The sequence below is a fragment of the Papilio polytes genome, unplaced genomic scaffold, assembly GCF_000836215.1.
Source record: "Papilio polytes unplaced genomic scaffold, Ppol_1.0 DF824047.1, whole genome shotgun sequence".
NCBI classification, from domain to species: domain Eukaryota; kingdom Metazoa; phylum Arthropoda; class Insecta; order Lepidoptera; family Papilionidae; genus Papilio; species Papilio polytes.
The window spans coordinates 4993407-5019771 of record NW_013525157.1 but is presented as its reverse complement, the minus strand read 5'-3'; the positions used below and the strand labels follow the sequence as shown (position 1 = coordinate 5019771).

General features: G+C 34.1%; 1 protein-coding gene across 1 annotated transcript in view; it reads left to right on the top strand.

Moving 5' to 3' along the window:
• LOC106100622 (LIM domain only protein 3-like) overlaps positions 1-20217 on the top strand; it is a 40818-nt gene extending 20601 nt beyond the window's left edge. Inside the window, exons 2-7 of the mRNA XM_013279556.1 lie at positions 8019-8103; positions 16495-16729; positions 17492-17617; positions 17765-17906; positions 19630-19788; positions 20153-20217. Coding sequence (XP_013135010.1) covers positions 8058-8103; positions 16495-16729; positions 17492-17617; positions 17765-17906; positions 19630-19758 — 678 coding nt within the window. The 5' untranslated portion in view covers positions 8019-8057 and the 3' untranslated portion in view covers positions 19759-19788; positions 20153-20217. The remainder of the gene's footprint in view (positions 1-8018; positions 8104-16494; positions 16730-17491; positions 17618-17764; positions 17907-19629; positions 19789-20152) is intronic.
• Positions 20218-26365: the final 6148 nt, after the last annotated feature.

The window sequence follows — 26365 nt, the reverse complement described above, 5'->3', positions numbered from 1 at the left end:
TAAAAAAAAAGTGAGAAGCCAGTGTGTTCTTCCTCTACATCTATACCAAATTTCATCGATATCCGTTCATCCGTTTAGGCTACAAATTCTAACAAACATCCAACCATACATCTATCTATTATCTATTAACAGTGGTATTGCCCGCTTTAACATCTTCGCACGAATGGGTCGGCTCGCCCGGTGTAATACCACGACCACACAGAAAACAGGCGTGAAGTGGAAGCAATTCCGCGTTTCGTCTGATGAGTGTGGTGCCGGAAGCCTAATTTTAGTCCCTTTCCCTTTCCACCCTTTTCTTAAGAGGAAAGGATGGGGAGGAAAAGTGGATTTGACGGTGGAGGAGACGCATAGGAAGGGGAAATGTCCACTTTATGTGCGTCTCCTCCTCCGTCAATTAAGGGTAGGCAACGCATCTGCAATTGCAGATGTCTATGGGCAGCGGTCGCTTCGCCATTTTGGCAATTTCAGGTGGCCGCTTGCTCGTTTGCCACCTTATTTTATAAAAAAAAATCTAATCTTTCGCATTTATAATATTAGTATGAAGTATGATTAATATGATAATCAAATTTGTTTAAATCTAGTTCATTCCAATTGATTGAAATACAAAGAAATAAAAGCTATTGATTGTTAGGAATCAGTCCCTCGCCCAGTCCGATTACATTAAAAACATTGAATATTACTCGAATAATCTGTGATAGGATCAGGCTAGGCGGGTGCGCGGCGTCGCGAGGCAATAAAGGTAATGCAGGCAAGGTATTTGCCAATATCCGCGCCGAGTGGCCCTCCCAAATATCTCGAGATTGTATTTCCCCCTACATAAAAATTGTTCCGGAATAGAGATACTACCCAGATAAATATTCAATTTCACTACGGACGAAGATTTGATACCTTTGCTACCTACCGCTTTATTGGATGACGGCCGTTGGAATTGCGTGGATAATCGTATTCATAGTTTCACAACTTGTTCATTTCTTTACGTTTGCAAAATTTTTATCCCGTCTATTTTTTTCTTAAGGAATAAATTGCGAATACTGGCGCTAAAAATTATTTAATAGTAATAGGTTTATCAAATCAAAAAGGCAATTACAAGCCTTGAAATGCTTACATTAAAATGTTAATTTAGATGAAATATTGTATGGCACTCTACAATATTGGAATAAAATTTACATAGTTTATTTTTGGAGACAATAAATATAATTCATATATATTTGGTTATGGCTATTAACCTAGCTATCTGCTTTAATAACATCTATTTATATTTATAAACAGTAATAAAACAAACAAATGTTTGCATTTTTTTACGGTTTTAAAACAAAAATTCAAATCCTCTAATAGAATACTTTGTCATTTTGAATCTAATGAATTATAGATGCGTTCTCAATAAAAAAAATACTTGCCTTGCTTACATTAAATGTTAATAAAATAAATGTAATGTAAATTATTGACCACTTAATACATTAGAATAATAGGATTGCTACATTAAAATACATTTATGAAGCCTTTTACAAAAATTAACATTTTTGTCTATTTTCTAATTGTCGTTTGTTGTACAAAGTGCTCATTTTTTATTTACAATACAATTATATAACGTATTTAAATCTGAAAACATTTTCATAACCTACATATTTTTATTAAGTTCTAAAATTATATTCTTTTTTAATAACAATAAACAAGCGTAGAATTAATTATGCAGTAATAGTTTGCAAGGGCGTATCCACCGCAGCCGACCTCCCGAGAGCCAAGGAGAGAACGACATGTAGATGAAAAGGGCAGCTGAATCTAATACAATCGAGAAAAGCGATACTCGCTATCCTATCAGGGTTGTCAACACTATGTTTTATTAGAAAATAAATTTAATTTATATTTTTCACTTAACAAAAAATTATTAATCGATTTTATCCATCCAGATAGTCATAAAATTAACGGAATGTAAAGAAATTTCTTTGTAGATCAAACACTAGGGTGTTTTATGCTCTTATATCCTTCGTGTTTCAAAATTAATAATTTATTAAATCAGTAATATCAAGTATCATAAAATTAAAAGCATAATAAATCTCTTAAAGCCTTACTTAGTATCATAACTACGTGAAAGTAGTTAAAAAGGAATGTAAAGTTTTATTACGTTTACTATGACTCTCACAAAGTATCTCATTGTTGGCAGCCCTGGCCGCAGGGGAGTGGGGGGAGCGGGATGCGGACTGGGGCGGCCGGGTATTGAATGAGATTGCTTCTTACTTCGGCAAATGGATCACGTAGTGGATGAGATGTCACAGTGTTTTAAGATACCAATTCGACCGATCCTACGCTGACACACGCACCGATTTATTATTACGACTAGTTTTGTTATCCTGTTATGTTTAGTAATGAATTGATTCTAATTGTTTTTTTTTAATATAAATTATACATAGACTATTGGACTAGTGAGTTAAAGATATCTCAAAATTTTAATCTTATCTTGGCAGTATTACCTTAATAAGGCGTGAAAAACGGAGTGAGTACATGACCCAAATAATCAGTAAAATACATTTACACTCAGTAATTGGGAAATTCTTGAGTCGAAGTGCCGCCGTAGCCGCGGCGGTCGGGCGCTGAAAAACAATTTCACGCCAAATCTTAGTTTGTGTTTTCCTATTTCCTTTTTATTTATCTTTCGCGTCTTTTCTTTTCACGAGAATCAATTTCACGGGTGAGTGTTGCGATGATCTCAGTTCAAAAGGCGAGGGTCGGTTGAAGCGCTGCACGGATCTATGCAGTCCGGCGATCAGTCCATTCCCGTTGCGCCTTGAATGGAGACAAGCTCCATGTGTGTGGTATCACTGCTTGCAGGACAATTTTTCCGATCTCGTTTAAGTGATCGGATCACGCGATACACGAACGTTTTTGATCCTATTATGATACTAATATTATGAATGCGAAAGTTTAGATGGATTGATGTTTGTTACAGTTTGTAGCCTAAACTGCTGAACGGATTTTGATGAAATTTGGTATAGATGTATATATGGTATAGGATAGTCTGGAAGAACACAGAGAATATACTTTTTTTAATTTCACGCGGACGGAGTCACAGGCGAAAGTTAGATCATTTATAAATTGTACATTGATAACAAAATAAATTTTATTGGTAAAATGAAAATAGACGAAAATATAGTAATCAAGAAACACAAAACGACCAATTAAATGACGGCGTTGATATAAAACGTCGGCGTCGTCGGCGTTACTTCGCTTATCATTTTCGATGTACTACGCGAGTATGTTGTGTAATGAAACTGCTGCGTCGTGTAGCTAAGTGCTGAATAACAGTGATTGTGTTGGCGAGCTCCCAGGGGGCGCGGGTGAGACATATTTGCTGGTGCCATACCAATATGACCTTTCAAATAATAAAAAATAGATCTATTGAAATATTGTGTTTACTACAAATTGTATATAGAGTAATTGCATTGGATCAAACTAATACATAATCAGAAGATTAAATTACAGAAAGATATTGTTTATACTCATACAAAGAGAACGAGGCAAATTAGATGATCGCGTCGACTTTAACCACTAAAACTATGAAATAATAGTAAAAATGTTCTATTAAAAATATTTAACTTGCAAGTAATATCTAGAAATAGCAATCTAAAAGACTTTAGGCTAAGCATTCACAGTCGGACCCGGGCGCCGGATTTCTTTCGGAATTGATAATTTTACGGGCGGTTTATTTCTCAGGCTCTCTTCGGACATGCCACGTCCCAAAAATTTGTACTCAAATATTACATAGGTTTGGAATAATCTGCTTTTTAAATTATAGAGTAAAAATCTATATTTTTACATCGATATTTCATCCAATACTATGATAATCTCAAGAAAACTGAATATAGTATTTGATAAAAGTAACTGTGATCAATGTTTTTATTGTAAACTAAAATCTTGCCCAGTCAGTTAAATAGAAATATTAATTTATAAAGCACTTACACATAAACTATGTACCGCAAATATGCCACTCATGACGGCAAATTAATTTCATTTCATAAGCGATGCCGTACACTTCTAAGGTGGTACATAAAATTTACATTGTATGTAAGTGTCTTAAGCGAAAGCTTCCCACTTAAAAGCTCTACAAATGCACTGAAAGCTCTTTCGCGCACTAATCCCAAACCTTTTAGCTGCAATCAAAAGCCCCGAGCGCTCGGCGGCGCGCGGCCGACGCGATGCTGTGGAAGCGGCTAAGAATTTAATTTACATTTTTAATTAAGTTAAATTTTGTTCGGAAAGCTTTCACGGAATAGGAGTTTTCTTGATTAGAGTTCAGCTCTGGCTGAAGTTTGAGATTGATTAGTGGAGCTTTAATTGCTCTCTGCCGGTGAATAATGAATTCGATCAGTGCGAGTCAGAAGGGACTGTCTAACAGATTACTTTGACCTTAATGGATCAAATTGTTGTTTCACATAATTTGTTATAACAATTGCAATTAAAGTAACTCTTACTATAAATATATAAACAGTTACAATAACATTTATAGTAAAGATTATTAAATATAATTCTTTAATTTTCAAAGTAATGTCCACGTTATGCCTTTCGTGACGCGCGCTGTCGTCGGTTGCCACGTAATTAATGGCTGGGGTGAATTTTAACGTAATGCTGTTTAATTGATCGTGTTGATAATGCAATAATAATGGAGATGTGAATTAATTCTCAACGCAAAATGGCTTTTATACCTTGGAAAGGATTTAATTTAAAGCATTTTATAGCACATTATATTATTTTTTAATTAGCTGATACATAAATAGGACAATGTTCTTTATTGGTAGTGATCATAAACGTTTACTGTTGCATGAAATGTTTTTTCTTATCGAAATGTTTAATTATCTCTAGTAATGTTTCTCACTAATCCAGTGGAAAGATATTCTCAGATTTATAATTTAATACTGTATTATTAGTCCTTTATAAAATTATTTCTGTTCGTAAAATTTTCTCATTCGGTTAGTTTTTTCAACGATTTTTCTAACCAAATCCGTTAATGGATGTCTGTAAATCGATGCAGACACAAAAGGACTTGCTGCAAGTGACATAAAAGCGTATAAATATGAGATTTCTGCGAAGCACTCACGGTGAGAACAAGTCGAGAGCCGGTGACGTACGATTTCATATAGAATATTTTATTCGGGATCCCGTCCTCCGCCATACATTCCACTTATCCAGACTCTCTGTTGAATTTTTGACACGTTGGGGGACGTACTGACCTTTTTGTGGCTGCTTTAGTGTGACAACGCCCTTTAAATTCGGATTACACTTCTTAAGGAACTACGAGATGCTATAAGGTGTCCTTTATATACTAATCTGGGACTTTTTCTATACGTCCTTGTATATGAGAATTATGGTGTCGTTTGTAAAATATATTCCAAAGACAACTTATTTACTTTTTAATAAGATTACGGACCAAATATTGATTCCTTTAGTATAATTGTAATGGTGACTATTTCGTGCCATTTTTTTTTCCTTTAAAAACCTAGATATTTGTAATTTAATTGGCACCTTGTTAAGTATTAAACTCTACTATAGCTAGCGACGACGACCTTTGTATATTACTTCCATCACACACAAAACTTACATTACAAACATTACAAACATTACTTCCACACAAAACAAGGCAATTAGAAAATGTTTACATGTAACGTCTTCGTAACTGGAATCGCTTGAATGTGTCATACGAATAAATAAACTTTTTATGAGTATGTATTCAATTTAATAACGTACATTAGTTTGTCTCAATTCGTTATAAATGTTATAAAAAGGATATTAAATGTCATTATAGAACCATACAAACCTAATTGCTTCCCGTTTATAATTCGAAATTGGCAAAGGCGTCTCACGACCCAGCTGCGGCCCCCCTCCCCTTGCCCCCGCCAGCCAATCTTACCGAATCCGGCGCACGGCAATCCATATTAGATTTGCCCGTTCTCATATCCATTCTGAGATGTTCATATTTTATTGGAGGCCAATAAAATGGATTCATGAATATGAGAAATGCATAACGAATACCGTATTTATGGTTGGAGGCGTGCTCGGATGTGTCGCGGGTAATTTGATAGCCGCCTTTGTAACAGGTGCTGATGGGAATTTCGATGCGGTTGTAAAATCTTTCTCGTCTCCAATTGAGTGCGATAGAGTTTTTATATCTTTGAACACATTTTCACATTTATACACTTTTATATTAGAATCGCTTGATGTTTGACGCTATGATGTACAATGTTTTCCGTAGTACAAAATTCTAACTCGATCATGTAAGTATTGTTCTCGTAACATGACGTCGTAAATGTGAGTTTCCACTACCGTAATAATGTTTCATCTCTATCATTGTCTTTGAAATAAAAAGAGATAAAACACATGTTTGTACAGATGCTTCAACAGTGTACCACAAATCGTCGAAATTGAAGTCGATTAAAAGAGGCAAAGTTAAATAAAAATACATTTAAAACAAATTGGTTGGTAGAATATGGATTGTATTCGAATTCATTGGACATGAGAAATTATTCAAATAAGTTTGTTATGATTTCTCACTTTTATTGAACTTAGCTAAACATGTTTTAAAAGTTTAAAAAAAATCACACGAAGATAACAATCATACACATTGATAACTTGATTTGAATTTGGTTATTTAAATATTAATAAATATTTAATTAACGGTGTATCACATTACTTAAGCATTAAGTTTAAAAAAATTATTCATTAAATCTAATTTTATTCTTCAAAAATGTAAAAACATTAACTTTGCATCTTAAGCCATATCTCAGAACTAATTATCATCCATTTTCATTAGACATTCCTAATCTACGAAATTCAGAATAGCTACGGCAATATTTTGTTATCTATATTGCCAATTTAAATAACACGTATTAATTTGATAAAGAACAAAAACTTGTTTGTTAAATTGACCGTACTAAGGCGACATCGATACGTGAGAAATATCAGCGTCTACATCGAGTTTCAATTTACAGCTAGCATGGACATTTCAACCTTTAAGGACAAGAATGAACCATAAAGCACGTTGTTTGTTCACTTTACCTCTAATATAAACTCTAACCCACGTTAAATAAAGCTTACATTGTATTATCATCTTAAATAGGACCTTAAACAATAAAAAATAAGGCCTAATCGATTACCATAAGGTTTATTTTTGTGTGAGAAAACGGATCACTGATGTCGTTTGACGGTAGTTTGTCGTTGTAATAAGGTCTTGCGCGTAGTGGACGTGAGAAGAGGATATCGTTTATTCTAATGAGGTTATCCTGAGTTATTCGCATTTACAATACTTCCATTTATACCTAAAGACTTATTTTAAATACAGATAAAAAAATATTGAAAAATAAAAGTTACATTAATTCTTACGAAACCTGGTTGCGTTCATAAATGTCAGGTGAATAAAAAATTAAGTGCATTTTTATTTTTAAAACAGACTATTTTAAAATCAAGGTCAAATTTTCCAAAAATAGATTGACCTACAATATAGCAAGCACCTGGTAAAATAATTCAACATTTATTGAGAATATTATTTATATCTCCAAAAATAAATATTTAAATTCCAATATACAAGTTAAGTGTTTTTTAATTAATATGTAAAATCACATCAACTTTTAAATAAACACAACCCATGTATGGGTAATCAATGTGCAGGTAACCAATGAAAGCCTATTTCTGAAGGCTAAAAGTCTACTTAAAATATTTTTTAATCTGTAAAAGAAAAGAAACCTATAGAAAATAATTAAAACCATTTAAGACACTATTTGAGCTCTAATATATATCCATACAAATTACTCTATACTAATATTATAAAGAGGAAAGATTTGTATTTTGGTATGTATTGAAATAACACAAAAACTACTGGTCCGTTTCTTAAAAATCTTTCACCATATAAAAGTTACATTATCTCTGAGTAACTTAGCTATATTTATTATATCTCGCTGTCGAAGTCGCGAACAACAAGTAGTATTTAAAATATGAGAAAGATATTTTTAATTTGTTTAAATGTTTTGTTGCAGGATTATTTCGGCAGTAGGTGATGCGAGAGTGATTGCACCATGATCCGCGATCCCCCCGCCATGCACAAGCCCGACACCGCAGCCAGTAAGTGTTATAATTAGATACAATAAATAAAATAAAAAACCAAAACCTTAATTTTCTCTGTCCTTATGACAATATGGGAATGAATACGAATCGAATAACATCTCTGTCATTAAAATTGTTCAAACTATTTAAGATTCTAATCGAAAAACACTGTAATACAGTGTTTGTATTTCATAAATCTTCAACTTAGCAAACATAAATTGACTATTAAACTAAAATACGCATTTAATGTTTCAATTAAACGATTTATAGGTATAGTGCATATTCCTAAAATCCAATATAAAATATAAATTCCATCAATCTAAAAAAACAAAGTTGGTTTGCTGATGTCAATTTTTTATAATATTAGGACAAACAGGTCGTGAATAAAACGCGGGAAGGGTTGTGTCATAAACCGACCGGCAGCGTCCGTCGCGATATTAAAAAAGGGGACGAACGATATTGCAATATCACATTTATGCGAAATGTCCAACACCCAGATAGTATTGATAAAAATAAGCGATTTTTTATTGTAATAAGCGTGTGTGCGTACAATAATAATTTTTGACAATTCCAACAAAAAGCTAAAAGTTGTAAAACAATATCAAACTTCAAAAAACCCTCAATTTTTAGTATTGAAGCACAAGTACAAAAATTACTGATTGAAAATATCTTCACCACTAAGAGTTAAAAACAGAAATAACGATGTCAATAATAAGAAGGTTTATACATACAAATTCTATAGAATTTTGCTACAAATAATATGAAGTCCAGAGTATTTAATACTAGTTTTGTTTAATAATATATAATTTTAAATAGAATATATATATAGATATTGGCATAGCAACACAACACAAGATACATAATCGTAAATAATGATACTTCAAAAAGGTCTCCCTTCTGGTTTTCGCGGCATTTTATGAGCCTTTATCATAATCAAAATCGTGTTTCACGTTATTACAGACATTAAGCTCATTCGAGAAAGTGGAAAATCTAATAACTAACGAGTTTCTTTGTAATATATTTTGAGCGGGTACTCGTATTGTTTTCACAGTGTAATATCAAGTTATTGGTAGAAATAAATCGAAGCCCTCCAATAAAAACCTAAATTGTTTTTGTTTAATATTCGGAAAACAAGATATTATTACTGAAGCTTTTAGTAGAGCAGGCAATAAGAGATCTAATATAAAATTTAATGTTGCATACACATTCCTAACAACATATAGAATAATTAAGTCTATTCTATCAGTAATCTATTATTCTATATTGTATGTTTAGCTTGCCTCTTGTCTCGTCTTGCTACTTAATCAACGTTGTACTAAACTGCTTATAGTGGTAGTAGTAAATACTCTCACTCTGAACATAGAGTATGCAGGCTGTTTGTATTTCCAGCAGTAAATTTATAAAGCGTATATTGGAAGGGCAATCGAATGGTAAACACTTCCTGTTCACGACGGCTGGCGCGGCGCGAGAAGGATTTCAATTTGTACAGTAATAACGCAACAAATTCACATGAGCGGCGAATGCACAAGCATGGCCGGAAAATTGCGGAGACAGTGGGCCGGGACCCGCGGCGCTGGGCGGCCCTGATAAAATTTATGGCCACTTCCCCTTTAAAACAATATTGAGGGCTCAGTTGGGATTTATGTCTCGCCGCCGCTGCAGCGACTCAATTTATTCTTCAATTTTTCATACAATAACTCACATACGTATTACGAGTGATGGATGAAAAGGACTAACTTTCGGGCTTTAATAAGAGCCTCCAGATGCGAATCTCCAAATTGGTTGAAGTTTATTGCCCACTTATGTCAGGCTTAAGTTTCGCCTTGAGCCTTTCTCTCAGAATATAATTTATGACGTAGATTGTCTCGACTCGGCAAAACTTCGACCCGGGTAATGTATTCACAATAAACTCAATACGTGGATCGAGTTATAAGACTTCATAAAATTCTTATGTAATGTTCCCTCGGAAATAATTCTCATTCGCTTGTATTCATTGTATGAAACTTTAATATGAATGTAAAATGAATGGCATAATTACAATCTACATATAATAGCAGAATAACAATTATTTTTGTAGTGTATATATACTTTACATTGTAAAATGTAAAAACTATTTAAACCAAATTCTAATAATGAAAATGAATATGACTTGTGATAAATACATTTCATGCGTCCTTATTTACTTCTATTATTAATTTCATGTAAAATTGATGTTTTATTAAATCAGCTTCATCTAATCAAGAATAAAGTACAGTTCGGTCGACAAGTATTTGTTAATGGATACATCAGTGGTACAGTCGCGATCGTAAATAGTTATTGGTCGATTAAAAACAAGTAGCATTTCGATTAAAATATGAGAAACACGACTCTACCATTCAATAAAAATATAAACAACTTAATTATAGATTTTATAGCTTCGAAAGTCTCGATATAGTCTTATCTTTTTAATGATAATTATAAAGGCAACGATTACAGGCCGCACCTTGAAATTGTTTATTTAAGAATCGAATTAATATAATTATGTATTAAAAGGAATAGGCGATAAAAATAATGTCATATTAATATACTATTAATAAGGTAATAATATGTATTTTTGTTACAATTATCGACGTATTAAAAACTTGAAGGTCCTTATACGGTAAGATTTATAAAAAACAGTAAGTACGAAATTTCCTAGGTTGTTTCTTTTCTTAATTTCTGTTTTCGATATTTAAGACAAATGGCAGTAAAACATTTTAAGATTAAAACCTATTTCATAATCGGTTTTTATTTTTGTTAACAATAATGATTTTAAGGATTTTCATTTGGCCCCCACAAGCACTCATAGCCTGTAGACAATTACTTTTATCTACAATTTCCACAGCTAAAACCAATTAAGACACGGTATTCTGCCATAAAATAATTGAAATTTTAATTGCTCAAACAGAAAACTCTTTCTTTAGAAATCGTTTACCACTGCTATTAGGCTTAATTCAAAAATTAATTTAAACTTTCACAAGGTTGAGTCGGGGAAGCGAGCGCCGGCGTAAAGGCAATATCAATTTCATAATTTTAATTAAAAAAAAAAACTAACTTCTATGATGACAAAGTCTCGTACTTTTTTAATAACGGAAATGTTAACGACGCTGGATTTCATTCGGGCCTTTCAGCTGCACGGTGCGTTTCCACCGCCTTCATAAGGGTCTGTTTTACTTGGATTTTAAATAAGACACGTATAAGATACCAACTTAGCAGACATAATAAATAACTTTCTTACAATTTGTAGCGTTAAGCGTAGTACTTTGTTGTAGAATACTGATCCTTATTTTAGTAAATTTAGTACATAAATAATTTTGTATGTTAAGATTATTCTTGTGTTAAATTTTTTTCTATCGATTTAATAACAATTCTAATTTTATTAAATTAAAAACGATGTTAATAGCAATGTAACATGTCATCGGTGTAGAAAGTGAGGCGATGTTAATTGCTTTTTTCACTCTTCATTAGAGCGAAACTCGTATTTGGTTAAATCTAATTGGAGCCCGCATAATGGATACGGCAACGGCGCAATTAACTCCATTGTTTAATGACTGACCGACTACTAAAACTATACAAGCTATAAAAGCATTTAGAATCGGCCCCGGACACAGCCGCTCTAATTATAAAATAACGCAAATGCATTAGTTTTGCACTAAATAAAGTTGTAACGTAACTCGTTACATTGTGCTGTTACAACTTATGTCGGATTTATAGAACAAGTATACAATAAAACAGCAATTATGCTTTTAAAGAAAATAATATTATGAAAATTCATAAAGATTTCAGCAATTCAGCAAAAACAGCTAAATGTCGTAGAAAATAACAATGTAATTGTCCCTACATATAATTCAGAAAATGTTAATAAACATCGACAATAGAATGAAAACAATAAAAATGTCAGTTCTAAACAAACGATCAGCACAATGTTACACGAAACGTACACATAATATAACGATATGGGAAGGCCACGTTAATTGCAAAACGCAATGAACGATTGCAAATTGCATGGAATGATTGCGGCTCGGTCGTGATGCGGGTTCATTACAATAACCTGGCATTTAATTGAATCCGAGGAATGTTGCCTACTGTCGCCGACACGCGTGAATACTTGAAACTATACGGTTATACTCGACTAGAACTATTAAACCCGGCGTTACCTAATGCGGAGCGCGTTAAGTGATCCCCACGTCTTTTGTGGAAGTCCACGGTTCACGCAAAAAAATGTTTCAATGCAGTTATGTCTTTACTTACCTTACTGATTTCGATGAAAACAATTAAGGGATTTATATGGACATGTCTGTGTACATTTGTGTCATTAATTGTGACGTGACAGCTTGGACATGTTCAAATAATGTGGAAATATTTTTCTAGTAGTAGAATAAAACTTGCCATAGCGAATATTGAGAAAGGGCCACTAATATTAATGGTAATAGACAATACTCGTTTACCATAAACTCATGGTCATGATTAATAATTAATGTTTAAAAAAGTCATTAACAATTTGATTATTAGATACTGTAATAGGTCTATAGTACATGACATCGACCAAAGATTTAAAAACACCGCAGTCCCGACCACACACATTGCATACCATTGTCCCACCAAACAACTCCAAAATAAATTACTTTTTATCCATTCCCTGGTTTCTTTTCATTCCAGTGCCTTAATACGTTTGCGAGAACCGCCGGCGTGTGTTGGCAAAATAATACTGTCTTCGCAGTTCGGTAGCCAAGTCTCTATCAAATTCTCTCGGCGGTAATAAAAAGAAAATAATACGAAGCGGCTTCCCTCGCCGATATTAATACACGCTTCACGTTATTAACACGCCTTTTATTTTTTATTATCTGTATTACATTTCACATGAACGTACGAGTATAGATCGCTTGCCAAAGTTCGAATTAAGATAGCCTGCAAAATTTAATTTGAAAACTGTCTGAACTCAATTATTTCTAATAGAAGTAAGACTTAAGGGAAGACCACACAACTGTAAAAGAGGATATTAGAAATATGGCATTTGAAGGAGATTTTAATAAAAGATAACATTGCTTTCCTCAATTACTTTTAATAGGTTTTTATAAGTGCAGTAATAAATATTTTTTATAGTTGTTGAAACTGATTAAATAAGCAAAGTTCGTAGGAAAAACACAGGATATTGAGAGAACCTTAATTAGAACGTATAAACAGAGTAACTAGATGACCATTGCCGTCAATCTAGACCAGACAATTACGCCTTTTACGTAAATTTAACTGACTTTGTTAATGATGTCCAAGAACAGGCAGTAAAGACGAACATTAAAGACAATAAAAATTAACAAGAATGAAATGTTTAGGCCCTTTTATGGCCTGTCTCCATATTGCTACGCCACTTACACGATCATACAATTTAGCATAAGTCTCCACTTAAGTCTATGTAGTTTTGTGTTCGGAGACTTCATAATATCGATGTTATCAATCAAGTCGTTATAGCTCGCTGGTCTCGCTCCATAATTACGGTACTAGAAGCATGCGTAGCCAGAAATGGATAAAAGCGTTTGCAATCGCACGCATTATTGCCTACTTGCGGTAAGTCTTGGAGAAACGTTGTAGTTGTTTTGATGTGAAGTTGCACAAAAAATGTTTTTCCTTGAGAATATTCATTGTTGTTACTAAAGATCATTATGGTGTTGTAAGAGAATACACTATTTCACGTTTGCATTTATGAACGCGAGTGTACCGCATCATCGATACTCCATTATAACCGCAGCGTAATGAGTAAGCATCAATACATCGCATTAAATTACATTAGACCTAAAGCGTATCATTTTACTTTATGAGGTCTGGTTGCATTGTTGCCTTCGCTTATACAGCCAGATGTTTTAGTGTACGTTGCACTTTAATTATAAGACTGTGGACACAATAATGTAAGAAAAAAATAACGTTAAACCATCTAACGGATTAAATTTGTAGCAAATTTAAATACTCACTATACGGTCATTGCTTATATTTTAAAATGTCGATAAGTTCCAATTTAAATTATTATGAAAGGCTAACTTAGAAATCCATATTGCAAATCCTACTTTTAAGTTTGAATTCCATAGGCACGTGAAGAGAAACAAATTAATATGTATATCAAATAGTAATCTTTAGAACAAATTAATAATGTTGTTTAGCGATGCTTGCAGATTTATAGTTCCGCACATAACGATCTCGTAGGAGCGCGCGCGTGGGCGTGGGCTCCCCGCAGCGCGCTAATTGCCCACTGCTACGCCCGCTCTACATCATCTTTATTATTTTATTATTAACGAACCGTCATTAATATAGTCCAATTAACTTTATTGTCGCGACGTCGGCTCCAATAAACGAGACGTATCGGCCGGGCCGTGCTTCACTGATCGATTGCAATGAGTTATGTCCAACTAGTTACCCCTTCAATTGGCTCCTCGATTGGTTTGACGTACCCGCCATTATTATGTGGACGTCGCTGCGATAAATTGGTACTGATTGTTTACTAACGCCAGTGTTTACTCTGTGCTGTGTATCGAATGATATGATTTTATCATACGTCAATTTTCCTCCCGACTTGTATTTGCGGAAGAGGTTTATTCGAGAACGTAATTTATTTTTATGGCATTTCACCTATTTATATATAAGCCGACAGTACTAATGTTATATTTAATATGTTTCCAAAATTTGTAAAATATACGAAACAATGTTATTATTTTTTAATTTCTGAATTCATTCAAATATTATACAAATTACATATATGTACACAATTATGTTAAGAAACATCTTATGTACTTACATCACGTGAATAAAATGTTAGCGTTAGTATGTTAATGTATTCAGTGGGGTATATTTGCAATTATGAGGAGTTGTTAGAAATGTAATTAAACCTTTTAGAGCAACAAAGAGGCATAAAGTTTTATAGAACGCTGTTAATATGGCAGTGCATGTAGCACATTGTTGCTTTTTCCCCGCTTCAGAAGAATGCGTACGCGCAATTTAATAATGTCAGTTGTAAGACTTAACGACTAGTTGCGCGTCTACTTGAATTAATTGATGTAATTACGAAGAAAACAATCGTGCGAGATTAATGCTATAAATACTAGAATATTATGAACATTGTTCAGCGACACAGAATGCTAATAGTACTTGATTTATTATTATCGCAGCGTTGTATTTATTTGCTAACGTAAACATCGAAGCAGATCGAAAACAAATAGTTTTAACTCCATAATGAGTGCGGTCTGCGATGGTTCTTCATTAATTCTCGAACCGATTAATTGTGGTGTGAAATAATTTGAAATACATTCTATGTATACATTTATAGTTTTTAATTAAATTAATAAAATTTATATGGCAATGCGCCGTGACCTAAAATGTTATTATTCTCGTATCCGTCCAGAATTAGCATTATATTTATGCAATGTATGTTAATATATAGTTACATAAGGCCTTATTGCCTCGCTTTTCTAACACACCGGATGGGATCCTATTTTTCTTAAAGATTATTTTAATAGCGTCGTTACACTAACTAAATTGCGTCGACGCAGTTATCTTTAAACATCTAAGGCATAAGAATTTACAAGTATGTTAAGGCTCAAGTCATTTTATGATGAAGATTTAATAAAAATCTCAAACATTTCCGTACGCCATTTGAAATGCAACTTTATTGATTGCATGTTTCAAGTAATCAACTCTTAAAGCGGGCGCACACCATTGACTAAACAATAGTACAACTGTTCCGCGATTGTCGATTGTTTCGTTAATTCAACTGTATAGTTGCACAAATAAAAATAGAGTAGTGTGCCGACCTCTATAAACTTAGGAATCAAAGCGAGACTAAACAGTTATGCGATATTTTAGTTTCAGGTGTACGCACACTCTTAATTAGAACGTTGGATATGTTTTTCTTGCAAATGAACATTCTTTTGCCTTATTTAAATTCTAACGGCTCGTTTAAGTGCTAATATCCGTTTGTTGCGATAACATATGTTCAGTCTTAATAAGCAAATGTATTCAGAATACATTTATTACTGATTAATACGCTTTATAACCTCGCATATAAATAATTCATTAACATGTATATTTATCAAAGATAAAAAGAAACATCTGAGAGAATATCATCACTGTTTCTTCTTTCACTTTTATAAAAATCCTTAATATTTAGAACTTGTATTGGATGAGTTATGAATGTGGCCTATCACACAGTGACATCAAAAAGGTAATTAATAAAACCCAAAACGACTTACATTAGTAATGGTATTTCTATGAATATTTCGAAGAAAATATTTCACAGAAGAGGTTCCATTAGGTCTAAAATATTTTTTTCGTACTAATGACGAAGTTCCGAAAACAATTCTTTATTATATTTGAATTATAAGAATATTCTTTTTATTTATTTCTTTACAGATCAGCAAGAAGAAAACAAATATACGCTCAGCAATGTGTCCGGTACAACAGGGGGCGCAAGGCTGTGCGCACAATGCGGCAAGGTCATCACCGAGAGGTTTCTACTGAAAGCCATGGAGAGGTTCTGGCATGAAGACTGCCTTAAGTGCGGCTGCTGCGACTGTCGGCTCGGCGAGGTCGGCTCCAAGCTGTACTACAAGGCAGACCTCATGCTCTGCAAGAGAGATTATCTTAGGTACCTTTTTTAAATTCCCTTGGTATCCTAATTGTATCACGTCGTTTCTAAGAGTGCGCACACCTGAAACTAAATTATCGCACAACTGTATATTCTTGCTTGCTTTGATTCCCATGAGCTTATATGAAGGAGCGCACGTTACTCGATTTTTAGTTGTGCAACTAAACAGTTGAATTGGCTGCAAAAAAATTGCACAAGAGTTGTGCGATAGTTTAGTCATAGGTGTGTGCTCGCTCTAACTACGTTAATAAATAAGTTTACATGTTTTTAAGTATAAAAATAATCATTTGATCAATGTCAACATTTACATTAAAGGCGTGTATATTTTTAGTGAGATGAGAATTTACTTTTTGCGTTAAACATTCTCGGAATTTCACATCCGATATTCATTACGCAAAAACCTTTAATTAAGGTTTTTCCCATAAAACAGTTTCATGATCAGTAACTCGAAACGTGATATTAAGCCGTCCGTAATCATCAACGAAATCAACCGTGCTTAAACAGGAAATTGTTTACTCAAAATGTTGAGGCGGCGATCAATTAGCCTTTGTGCATGTCCAACCCTATCACTGTGGCCGTTATGTCGCATGAAATCTTATAGTACCGGTGTAATGTTACACGTAAAGTATACTTATAATATTAAAATAATTATCCATAAACAACAATATTCATTTAAATTACTGTTTACAAATTTCTTTAAATTCGCATTTACTTTGTACATTTAGCTTGTTGCTCATACTTATGTTTCGGTTTGTTTAACAGGTTATTCGGTGCGACGGGCAATTGTGTAGCGTGCAACAAAGTCATTCCAGCCTTCGAAATGGTTATGCGAGCGAAGAGTTTTGTGTACCATTTAGAATGTTTCGCCTGTCAACAGTGCAATCATAGGTAAGTTTTAATGGTGCCCAACAATTCACATTTAACAAATTTATTATGAGTAAATAGGACTAAATGATTTAAAATGTTATCTACAGGGTTTTAGTACTAGATAATAAGTTTAGCTTATACACCCTCATATAAAGTTGCTTTGTCCAGGTTCTGCGTAGGCGATAGATTCTACCTGTGCGACAACAAGATCCTCTGCGAGTACGATTATGAAGAGCGGCTGGTGTTCGCCAGCATGGCCGCCAACCCAAGCGGGCTCGCGCATATACGAAGACAAGTTAGTGGACTACAGGTATATTTACTTATTAGTTAAGCTTTAACAGCTATATTTCTCTTTACATTGATATTGAAGTCCTCTCCTGAATTCCAATTTCATCTTTTTGAGAGACTTCTCCGACTAGCAGAGGTCGGTGGCAAGTTCTCGATGTTCGTGTTAAAAATGCGTAGACTTTTTTACACTATCTGATGGGCTTAACCACTTTTCCTTATTTATCGCTAATTGTATAATTTAAAACACAAGGCATTTTATGTAAAGGTTATATGGGCGGGAGACCTTTTTACTTTTACGTAAACGTACGTATGATAGAGCAGAATAACGATGCTGCGTTTTATGTGACGAGAACCGGAGATCCAATTACTGGTAACGAGGCGTTTCATCTTAGTTCTACAGGACGACAATGCTCCTAAATACGTTACCATAATAGTATATATTGTGATATGTTCACCGTGCCCGATTGGAATAAAGGAATACGGATATAATAATACTAAAGCAATTATTAACATTGTCAAAATTTATCTATTAAATCCGCATAATATCACCTAAAACCGTTTGACGTACTAGAGGCATGTCTAATCAGCTACGCACTACACCAGCTTTGCAAATTACCTTCCAAACTATGTAATTATAACGGGTTACAGGCCATGTGGAAAGATTTTAATTAATTCGCGGCTTGTAATTATCGATTGAATTTCAAAAATAGAACAACGATGCTACAAAGCTTTTTAATGGGTAACATATTGTTCTGTTCTCACAATATCGTCGCCGGCTTATAAAGTTCTTTCCGATAATTACTTTACTTTCCTCTGACGTGGACCAATGCTGTTTGTGGGAGTTGAAACACGTTTTCTGAGTTTGTCGTCGCGTTTATACTAAATTACTATAATGGCCTCACTTTGCTTGCGGGAAGCGTCAAGTCTGTGTTATTATTACAATATTATCGATTATGCACAGATTCGGATATTAAAAGAAAATACGAGTATATGCACGCCTTGTTACGTACAATGTAGTTATGATCAATTCTCTAAGATGAGTTAAAGAAACTAACTAAATTTACATCAAATTTAAAGTTTGATCGAAACCGCTTATTTGCATGGAAGGGATTTGTTTTTTTCATTCTTTAAAACGTTTTCATTTGATATCTTCTAACATTTCAAGTTCTAAATAAAGGGCACGTGAAAAAGTCGACTCAGCGAAGTAAATAAGTCCCGCAAGGACACTGTTAGTGGAAGATTCTATCTCCACTTTATTATGTTTCTTTTGTGATCATTAATCTTTCTCGTACGAACGCTTGTCGGAATGCGAATGTGGGGGAATCTATTTCATTTTATGAGCCGCGCGAGTGGAGGGAACCCATTCAGCCGCACGACATTTCTAATCGACTTTTTGATTGCGCTCACGGTCTACTGTTGGGAGCTCGCACACAGAATTGCCAACATCCAAAATCGAATTACCCATATTCACGTTTTTTTGTTTTATTTTTTATGACATTTCCCTAGCGGGCGTAAAATGTGCTGTCAATAAAACCGTACGAATATGAACATATTGTACCTAAAAAATCCCATTGTTAGCTTAGGTTGGTAGAACGATTGTCTTCATAATCCTTTCTCGTCTATCTTTTACGTTACTTAATTCTGTCTTCCTTCCCCCTTATGAAATCTTTAGATTTAGTTAGCTGCTGAAATAATCATCGATCCTTCATGTTACATTTAATTAATCTAAGATATGTTTGGTGCAGTCGCCAAGCGGTGGATATCCTGGCGCGCTGGTTGAGAAGGAGGTTGCGGGGTGCGCGGGAGCGGACGATGCGTCCAGCGGCTACGGCAGCCCGCCCGACCCCGAACCTGTGTGCGATGCCGCGCGATGACCGACCCTCCCGCGCCGACTGCTCGCCTCGGTAAGTACCTAATATTAAATCAAACACACATGAACGTGCAATATGCAATCAACATTTCCATCAACCGATGACCTGGCCCTCATTTATCTCGTATGAGTGACCAACGTGACGCGAAAATTGGCTTGTTATTTGTGTCGCTACCAACACTACGTATCGCATTGTATTGCATCGAGTCGTGTTTGTCATTTATATAAGGCAAGGAAAATAACTACGTGGCATTGCAAACCACGCACCCACACTCTTTTATTTTATTATGAGCCCTGTGTAACATTTATCAAGCATTGATATCACTTTATTTATCAGCTGAATATGAATAAATAAATACCTAAATTCAACATGATTGTAGCAATTTGTTCTCTTCCAGATAAAGCCTCACTGAATCCTGGCGGCGAGCTGGGGCCGCGTCGGATCAGTCTCTAGAGCGGGACACGAAAACATCCGGTCAAATTTGAATATTATGTGGCGTTTCATTTTGTCTAAGAAGAACGGTGTAAAAACCGTATCCGGTGTGACGCTTTATTTTTGTATCATAAACTTCTTATGACGTAATAAAAATCATTCGATGGCAGCTTATTAAGAATGTATAAAGTGCAATTTAATTAGAGACGTTCATAAGCGGCGATGTGGCCCCTCGTAAGTGGTTAAGTGCAGAATTAAGTACATCGAAGTCTCGACGGACGTATTTTAAAAGCATCGGCTCCGTACATTAGGCTAGGAGGCGGGCCGTGTATATGTGGCCACTTTACAAAATGTCCGGGATGAGACGATAACGTTGTCAGAACACGATATTTCCATTATGTATACGATTTGAGACTACATGTTAAGATAGCGTCGGCGCGGTGCGGCGCGTGGGCAGGGCAGGCCGCGATCTGCTAGCCTCTTTACTTAGGCACTCCTCGTATTTACAATAGATTAATAATGTACCTTGTATCACCTTTAGTACGAGCATCTCACCACTCACTAGCTATACATTGTACCTACGACATCGATACAACGATTCAGGTCCACACTAAAATAGTTAATTGATGAAATCGATCTCATTGTTATGAAATTGTATGTATGTATGTACATTTAGCGAACGTAATATTGTTATCATACAAGGTATGAAATTTTATTGAGGATGTTTTTTTAAATGGTTCTTTTATTTCTTTATTTTCGGTTACGTAGGTATATTGCTGTTATTTTTTTACCAAAGATAACTTCCCAATTGTTTGTATAACTTTAGTCTACACAGATGATTTACTAATAATATAGTAATAAGTTTTGTGCACTTGAGACGCGAGTCCGAAGTGTTGTTCTATAAATATAGTTATATGCTGTTGAAGCGTTCTGTAAATTTATAATTTTTGCCATAGCTTTGGTGAATGTCTTTCGCGCCTCCACAAATCATTGACACTTCACACTTTTTCCGCTATCTTGTTTCTTTATAATAAAAATTGTTGAAAATCTTTTAGAAATTGTGCTTAAATTTTCTAAAGTTAATAAACTTAATGTAACATATAGATTTTTACGATAAAATTGTATTTATGTAAAATAATTAAAGTTTCCGAAGAGTCGTTATAGCAATATTGGATAGATAATATTACATCTTACATACATTACGCTATGAAGACAACAATAAAATTGAACTATCGTAAACATCGACGGAGATAATTTCACTTTTATGTTACTCTGTAAATAAATATATTTATTTAATGATTAAACGTGTTTTTCATTTGTTCATAATCCATCATAGTTGGTGTAAATAACAAAGAGACCCTACGGAAAACCTATAGTAGAACTAAGCACCAAAATTACTTATAAAAGAAAGACTTGTAGTAAAGTAAGCTTCTCATTAAGAAGGTTACTTCTAAAAAAGCAAGAGCTTTTAGAAGTAACCTCTTCTTAGAGAAGGTTAAAAGTTATATTAAAGATACCAATTTATTTCATCACGAATAAAAGGAAATCACAAAAGTGACTAAGGTGAGCTGTTAGTGAATTAAATTTTGAATGTTTAAAGCAGTAGTCATTAACATTTCATTTATTCACGTTTTATGAAAAATGGAAAAAGTAAACAAGTACAATCTGCATATAAAATTCATGAATACGCATGCGCATCAATAAATGGCATTCGTGTCTTGGATTGACAATCAAGATTCAATAAATTACATCAAAAGAGGTTGTCAATGCTATCAGATTCTTTGTTCTATTACTTAAGAAGATATTTGCTAAATGTTGTTTAAAACGAAGTAAATAAATGAAGTAACCCAAGTCCATAATCATGATGTGTACATTTCAAGTTGTTTTAACTTCGCGTATAATTTAAGACGTGTAAACAAGCTTCACTTCGATAAGTAAAGAAAAGGTACTCAGTTATTATTTAGTTCCATTAACGAAGCACTTTGCATTCGGTAGTCGATCAAATACATCAATCCATTTGTGTAAGCACTTAAACTCGTCGACTTTAAGATATTTTGGGGTTTTCGAATGAACTTGGGGCTGTTTACGTCGTGCTAATTGGCAAGTCCGGAGTCCGGACCTCACCCCGACACACCACAATCTTTTTCAATCACTAAAAATACGCGTGTTTTTAGATAAAAGTTATGTCCCAGCGATAGTTTTACATGGACATAGCTAATTTCTTAAATGTTTTAATTAATTTTTATAAGTTTAAAAAATTAGACTTTATAACGTGATCTATTTATTAATGACTTTATTTTAAATTAGATTGGAAAATAAAATGACATGAGTTTAAGATTTACGGTTTTTTAATGATAACCCAATAAAAAAAGTGCAATCTTTTTTACTGTCGTAGAAAAATAATTGCATTGTGGTAAGTATTAGATTAATGTGAGTATTGGATACAATTTTGTATTAAATTTGATCCGCTTCCAAGATTGAGTTATTTCATTGAGAAATAACCTTTACGTCAAACAATTAATACCTGTCACAATTGATTGTTTTGCTTCAATCTTACAATACGTGTAGTCTCATGTCTGATAAAATCTGTATAAAATGCTATTGTTGGTTTTGTTACGACCTTAGACTAAAATTATTACAATAAAGTATAAATATAGGCGATTTCTATTTACCATTGGCAAATCATGGAAGGTATTTTAAAGGTTAAATAAACATTTACATTGTAATCACGAATACTTAATCTTACATTTAAATGTAATTACGACAAAAATGAGACACAAGTTGAGCAAAACGTAAATTACTTTTAATTGTCAGCGCTCAGCTCGGACATGTCCATAACATGCCGACGACAAAACGCATTAACGAGCGTCGTTTAGTTGTTTGCTGCTTAAATAAGAGCAGTAATGTAATTTTAATGAGCTCACAAAAATGTGTGCGCACGCTGACTGCTAGTGACGTGCCGTATCATTGTGAACATTAAAATATATTTTCGATATTACATACCAGAACATTCACTTTGAAATTGAAGTAAGGCTGCATTAGTGTTATTTCTACATATAATAATTAGTTTTTTTTAATTGATAATTACAGTAATACAAAATTACGTATTAAATGTAGATCGGTCGATCAATTTCGGTTCATAATAATGCTTACTTTAAATTATTATGCGATTCTAAAAGTATCGACTATCGAAATTAGTATTACATCTCTAAAGGAACCAATAAACACAAGAGGTAAGTACACACTTAATGATCCCACACGCGCACATGTTTTGTTATATCTTTTTTTTTAATGAGAATATTTTTCTGACAAACAAAAACATGCTGTTGATGTAAGGGCTTTCATCTTTTGACTTATGTTCTATTTGTGAAAGGTCATTGAAGAAAAGGGTACGTAAGGTCAGCAAAAATAAGTACATACATTATTCGAAAACGGTACCATCAGTTTGCAAACAGAAATCTCATATTTTGCTGACCTTTCGTAAATTCCTTAATTTATTTGGAAACTCTTTTGTTCTAAAAAAATCTTTAGTAGATTGCGTTCATTAGTGTGGTAGATGTCAGCAATGATTTGTTATTACTTTAAGTATGAAGAAATATCTAAAATGTTTTTTAAAGTATGTTTCTATATTAATTAGGACATTCACGTCGTTCTTGTCTTAAAAAAAACGTAAGCGTTTTACAACGAAATGATGCTCGCAAGCGATATTTTAAGGGCACATTTGTAACAAACAAGTTTTAAAGCTGGTTAATTATAGGCCGAGCGCGCTCCCAAAAGAATTTGCTCGCAGAAAGAATAGAATTCGCTTGAGTTATTGTGAGCCGCGAAGCGCACGCTCTGCCGTGAAAACTCACTTTAACTTTTTTAATTAAATTTCGTTTTTTTTTCTTTTCCCCGCCGCTGCCTTTCCGACGTATCTTGTCGTGAAGCTTTATTCCAAACGCCGTATTAATTAGTCCGTATACTTCAAGCTAATGGCCATCGCAACCTATTTTAACGAGGTACAATGTTACAGAATATTCTAATACATTTTGTACATAAAATGTCCATCATTCAGCATATTGTTATGTATGTGCTCCTGGTACTTAAATCTAAACTTTCCTGCAATTCAATTCACTTGATCTGAATCGATTTAAAATAAGCAAGGACAAGTCATTGTCTTTGCGCTTACATGAATACTTACGACTCGCTGATATAAATTTCATTGTTAATGTCATCTCGTAAAAACCAGAAGATATGTGACAGACGATCTCCACAAGAACATTATTTTAAACAACAATAAATAAACTAAGAAAAACACTGTAATTATTTGATCTGAAGTCAAATGATATTGGAATATGCAGTCTTTTTCAAACAAACGAAGAAAAACTTTTCCTATTGCTATGCGTGGCTCATTCTAAATCATAAACATAGTTACTTGTCGTCACTTTAATCACGAAAACGAGCTGTTCCAATGAGAAAGACAAGTAATTTAACACAACCTCGTACCGCTCATATTGTAAAACACGTAAGTACGTAATAAATGAACAAGCAAATACTTTTAGCCTTCAGGAGTCGGTCGCGTGTGGCACATTAAGCGTTGATTTATATCTAAAAATACTTCGGTATGATTGAATAACTGAAGATACTTTATTATGGAGCGTAAGGCAAGAAGTTTCCGTCGAATCATTTAAATAAACGAACTCGCATCATTATGTCAGATCTAAGGATCGAACAAATTGCCAATTAGTGGCGCGCCGGGCCGGCCTTCGGGCTACAGTGGCGGGTGCAGGGAGCGGGAACTCGGGAACTATGTGCCACAGAGTAGTGGCAAACAGTAGCCACAAACGTAGTTTAGAACTAACAGTATGACAAAGATAATAGACGATAAAATAGTGTTCTTATACTAGCGATCAATAGGAATCTGCAATCAAAAAAAAGCACATTATAATCCGTATGTCCTGGTTCTCCTTTTCCTTCTGGTTATTTTATTTTTACAATATTAAAAAATGTGCATTGAAATTCTGATTCGACTTACCATTCCAGCCATTCCATTTTAAAATGAATCTAATTACTCCTTCGACGATTATAGAAAAATGTTATAATTAAATTTTTTATGAGCTTACTAAGAACAAGCGCTTGTGTGTACAAAAAGTCACAAAGCATTAAAGTAATGCGTGCAATTCGTATTAAACACACTATCTTAAGAATGTATCTCGCCGTGTCACTCAGATACGTTTGAGAGGCATAAGAAATAAATGTAATTACGAACGCGTACCGGTTTTAATTAGGTTGAAACCTCATGATTAATTAACACGATGTTCCAACATGTGTCCTATATTTAATTGCTGTCTTCCGTCGACTAAGCAACATTTATGTTCCGTCGCCGGACCGTCCACTAAAATATAGTCACTATTAATGCCTTAATTTTCTTGAAAGCTGTTTTAAAATACTCCATTCTAAAACTTTAACAGTGTGTCAAACGAACAACAAATGTCGTAGAGTCGCCAGTTATCTGTACAATTCGTAAACATACCTTTTTATTGACGTGTAATCTGTAAAAAATAACTGTTTATAACCTAAGATTACTTTGTACATTGTCTACATGTCCGTTACTTTACGAAAGTGCACGGGCTTCAAAAACATAACATTACTGTTGAATATTTAAAGAGTATGTTCCTTCGAAATCTACGAATACTGCGGTTTTTACATTTTATACCAAATAAATAGTTTCCGATATGAGTACTAAACACACGACTCCATGGATTGCCGTGTGCCTCCCAGCGAGGGGTGAGTTCGGGTGTCCAAGAGCGCTCAGTATTCAGAGTATCGCAAATGTAACTTTCGGTTCTTTTCATGGCTAAAGTATGTTGGCAGCAATCCATAATGGGATCGCCATTATTCTTGCCATTAATCCGCATGGACCGGCTTCCGTGCATTAGCGGACAATCTGCGCCCTGCCAACCGCCAACTGCCAATCTGCGAGGGTCGAGCCATGCTTACAGAAGCTAACATTGTACACGCTAAAACGTTCATTAACATTATTCAAAATACATATAACATCTTTATATTATACGTACTGTGACGGCATATGTATTCTAATAAAACATTTAGCTTGTTAACTCAAACAAGTCTGTCAATTTCATATGGAAAAATAAAATTGAATATCATGTACCGAGACCCCACGCCTCTACAAATA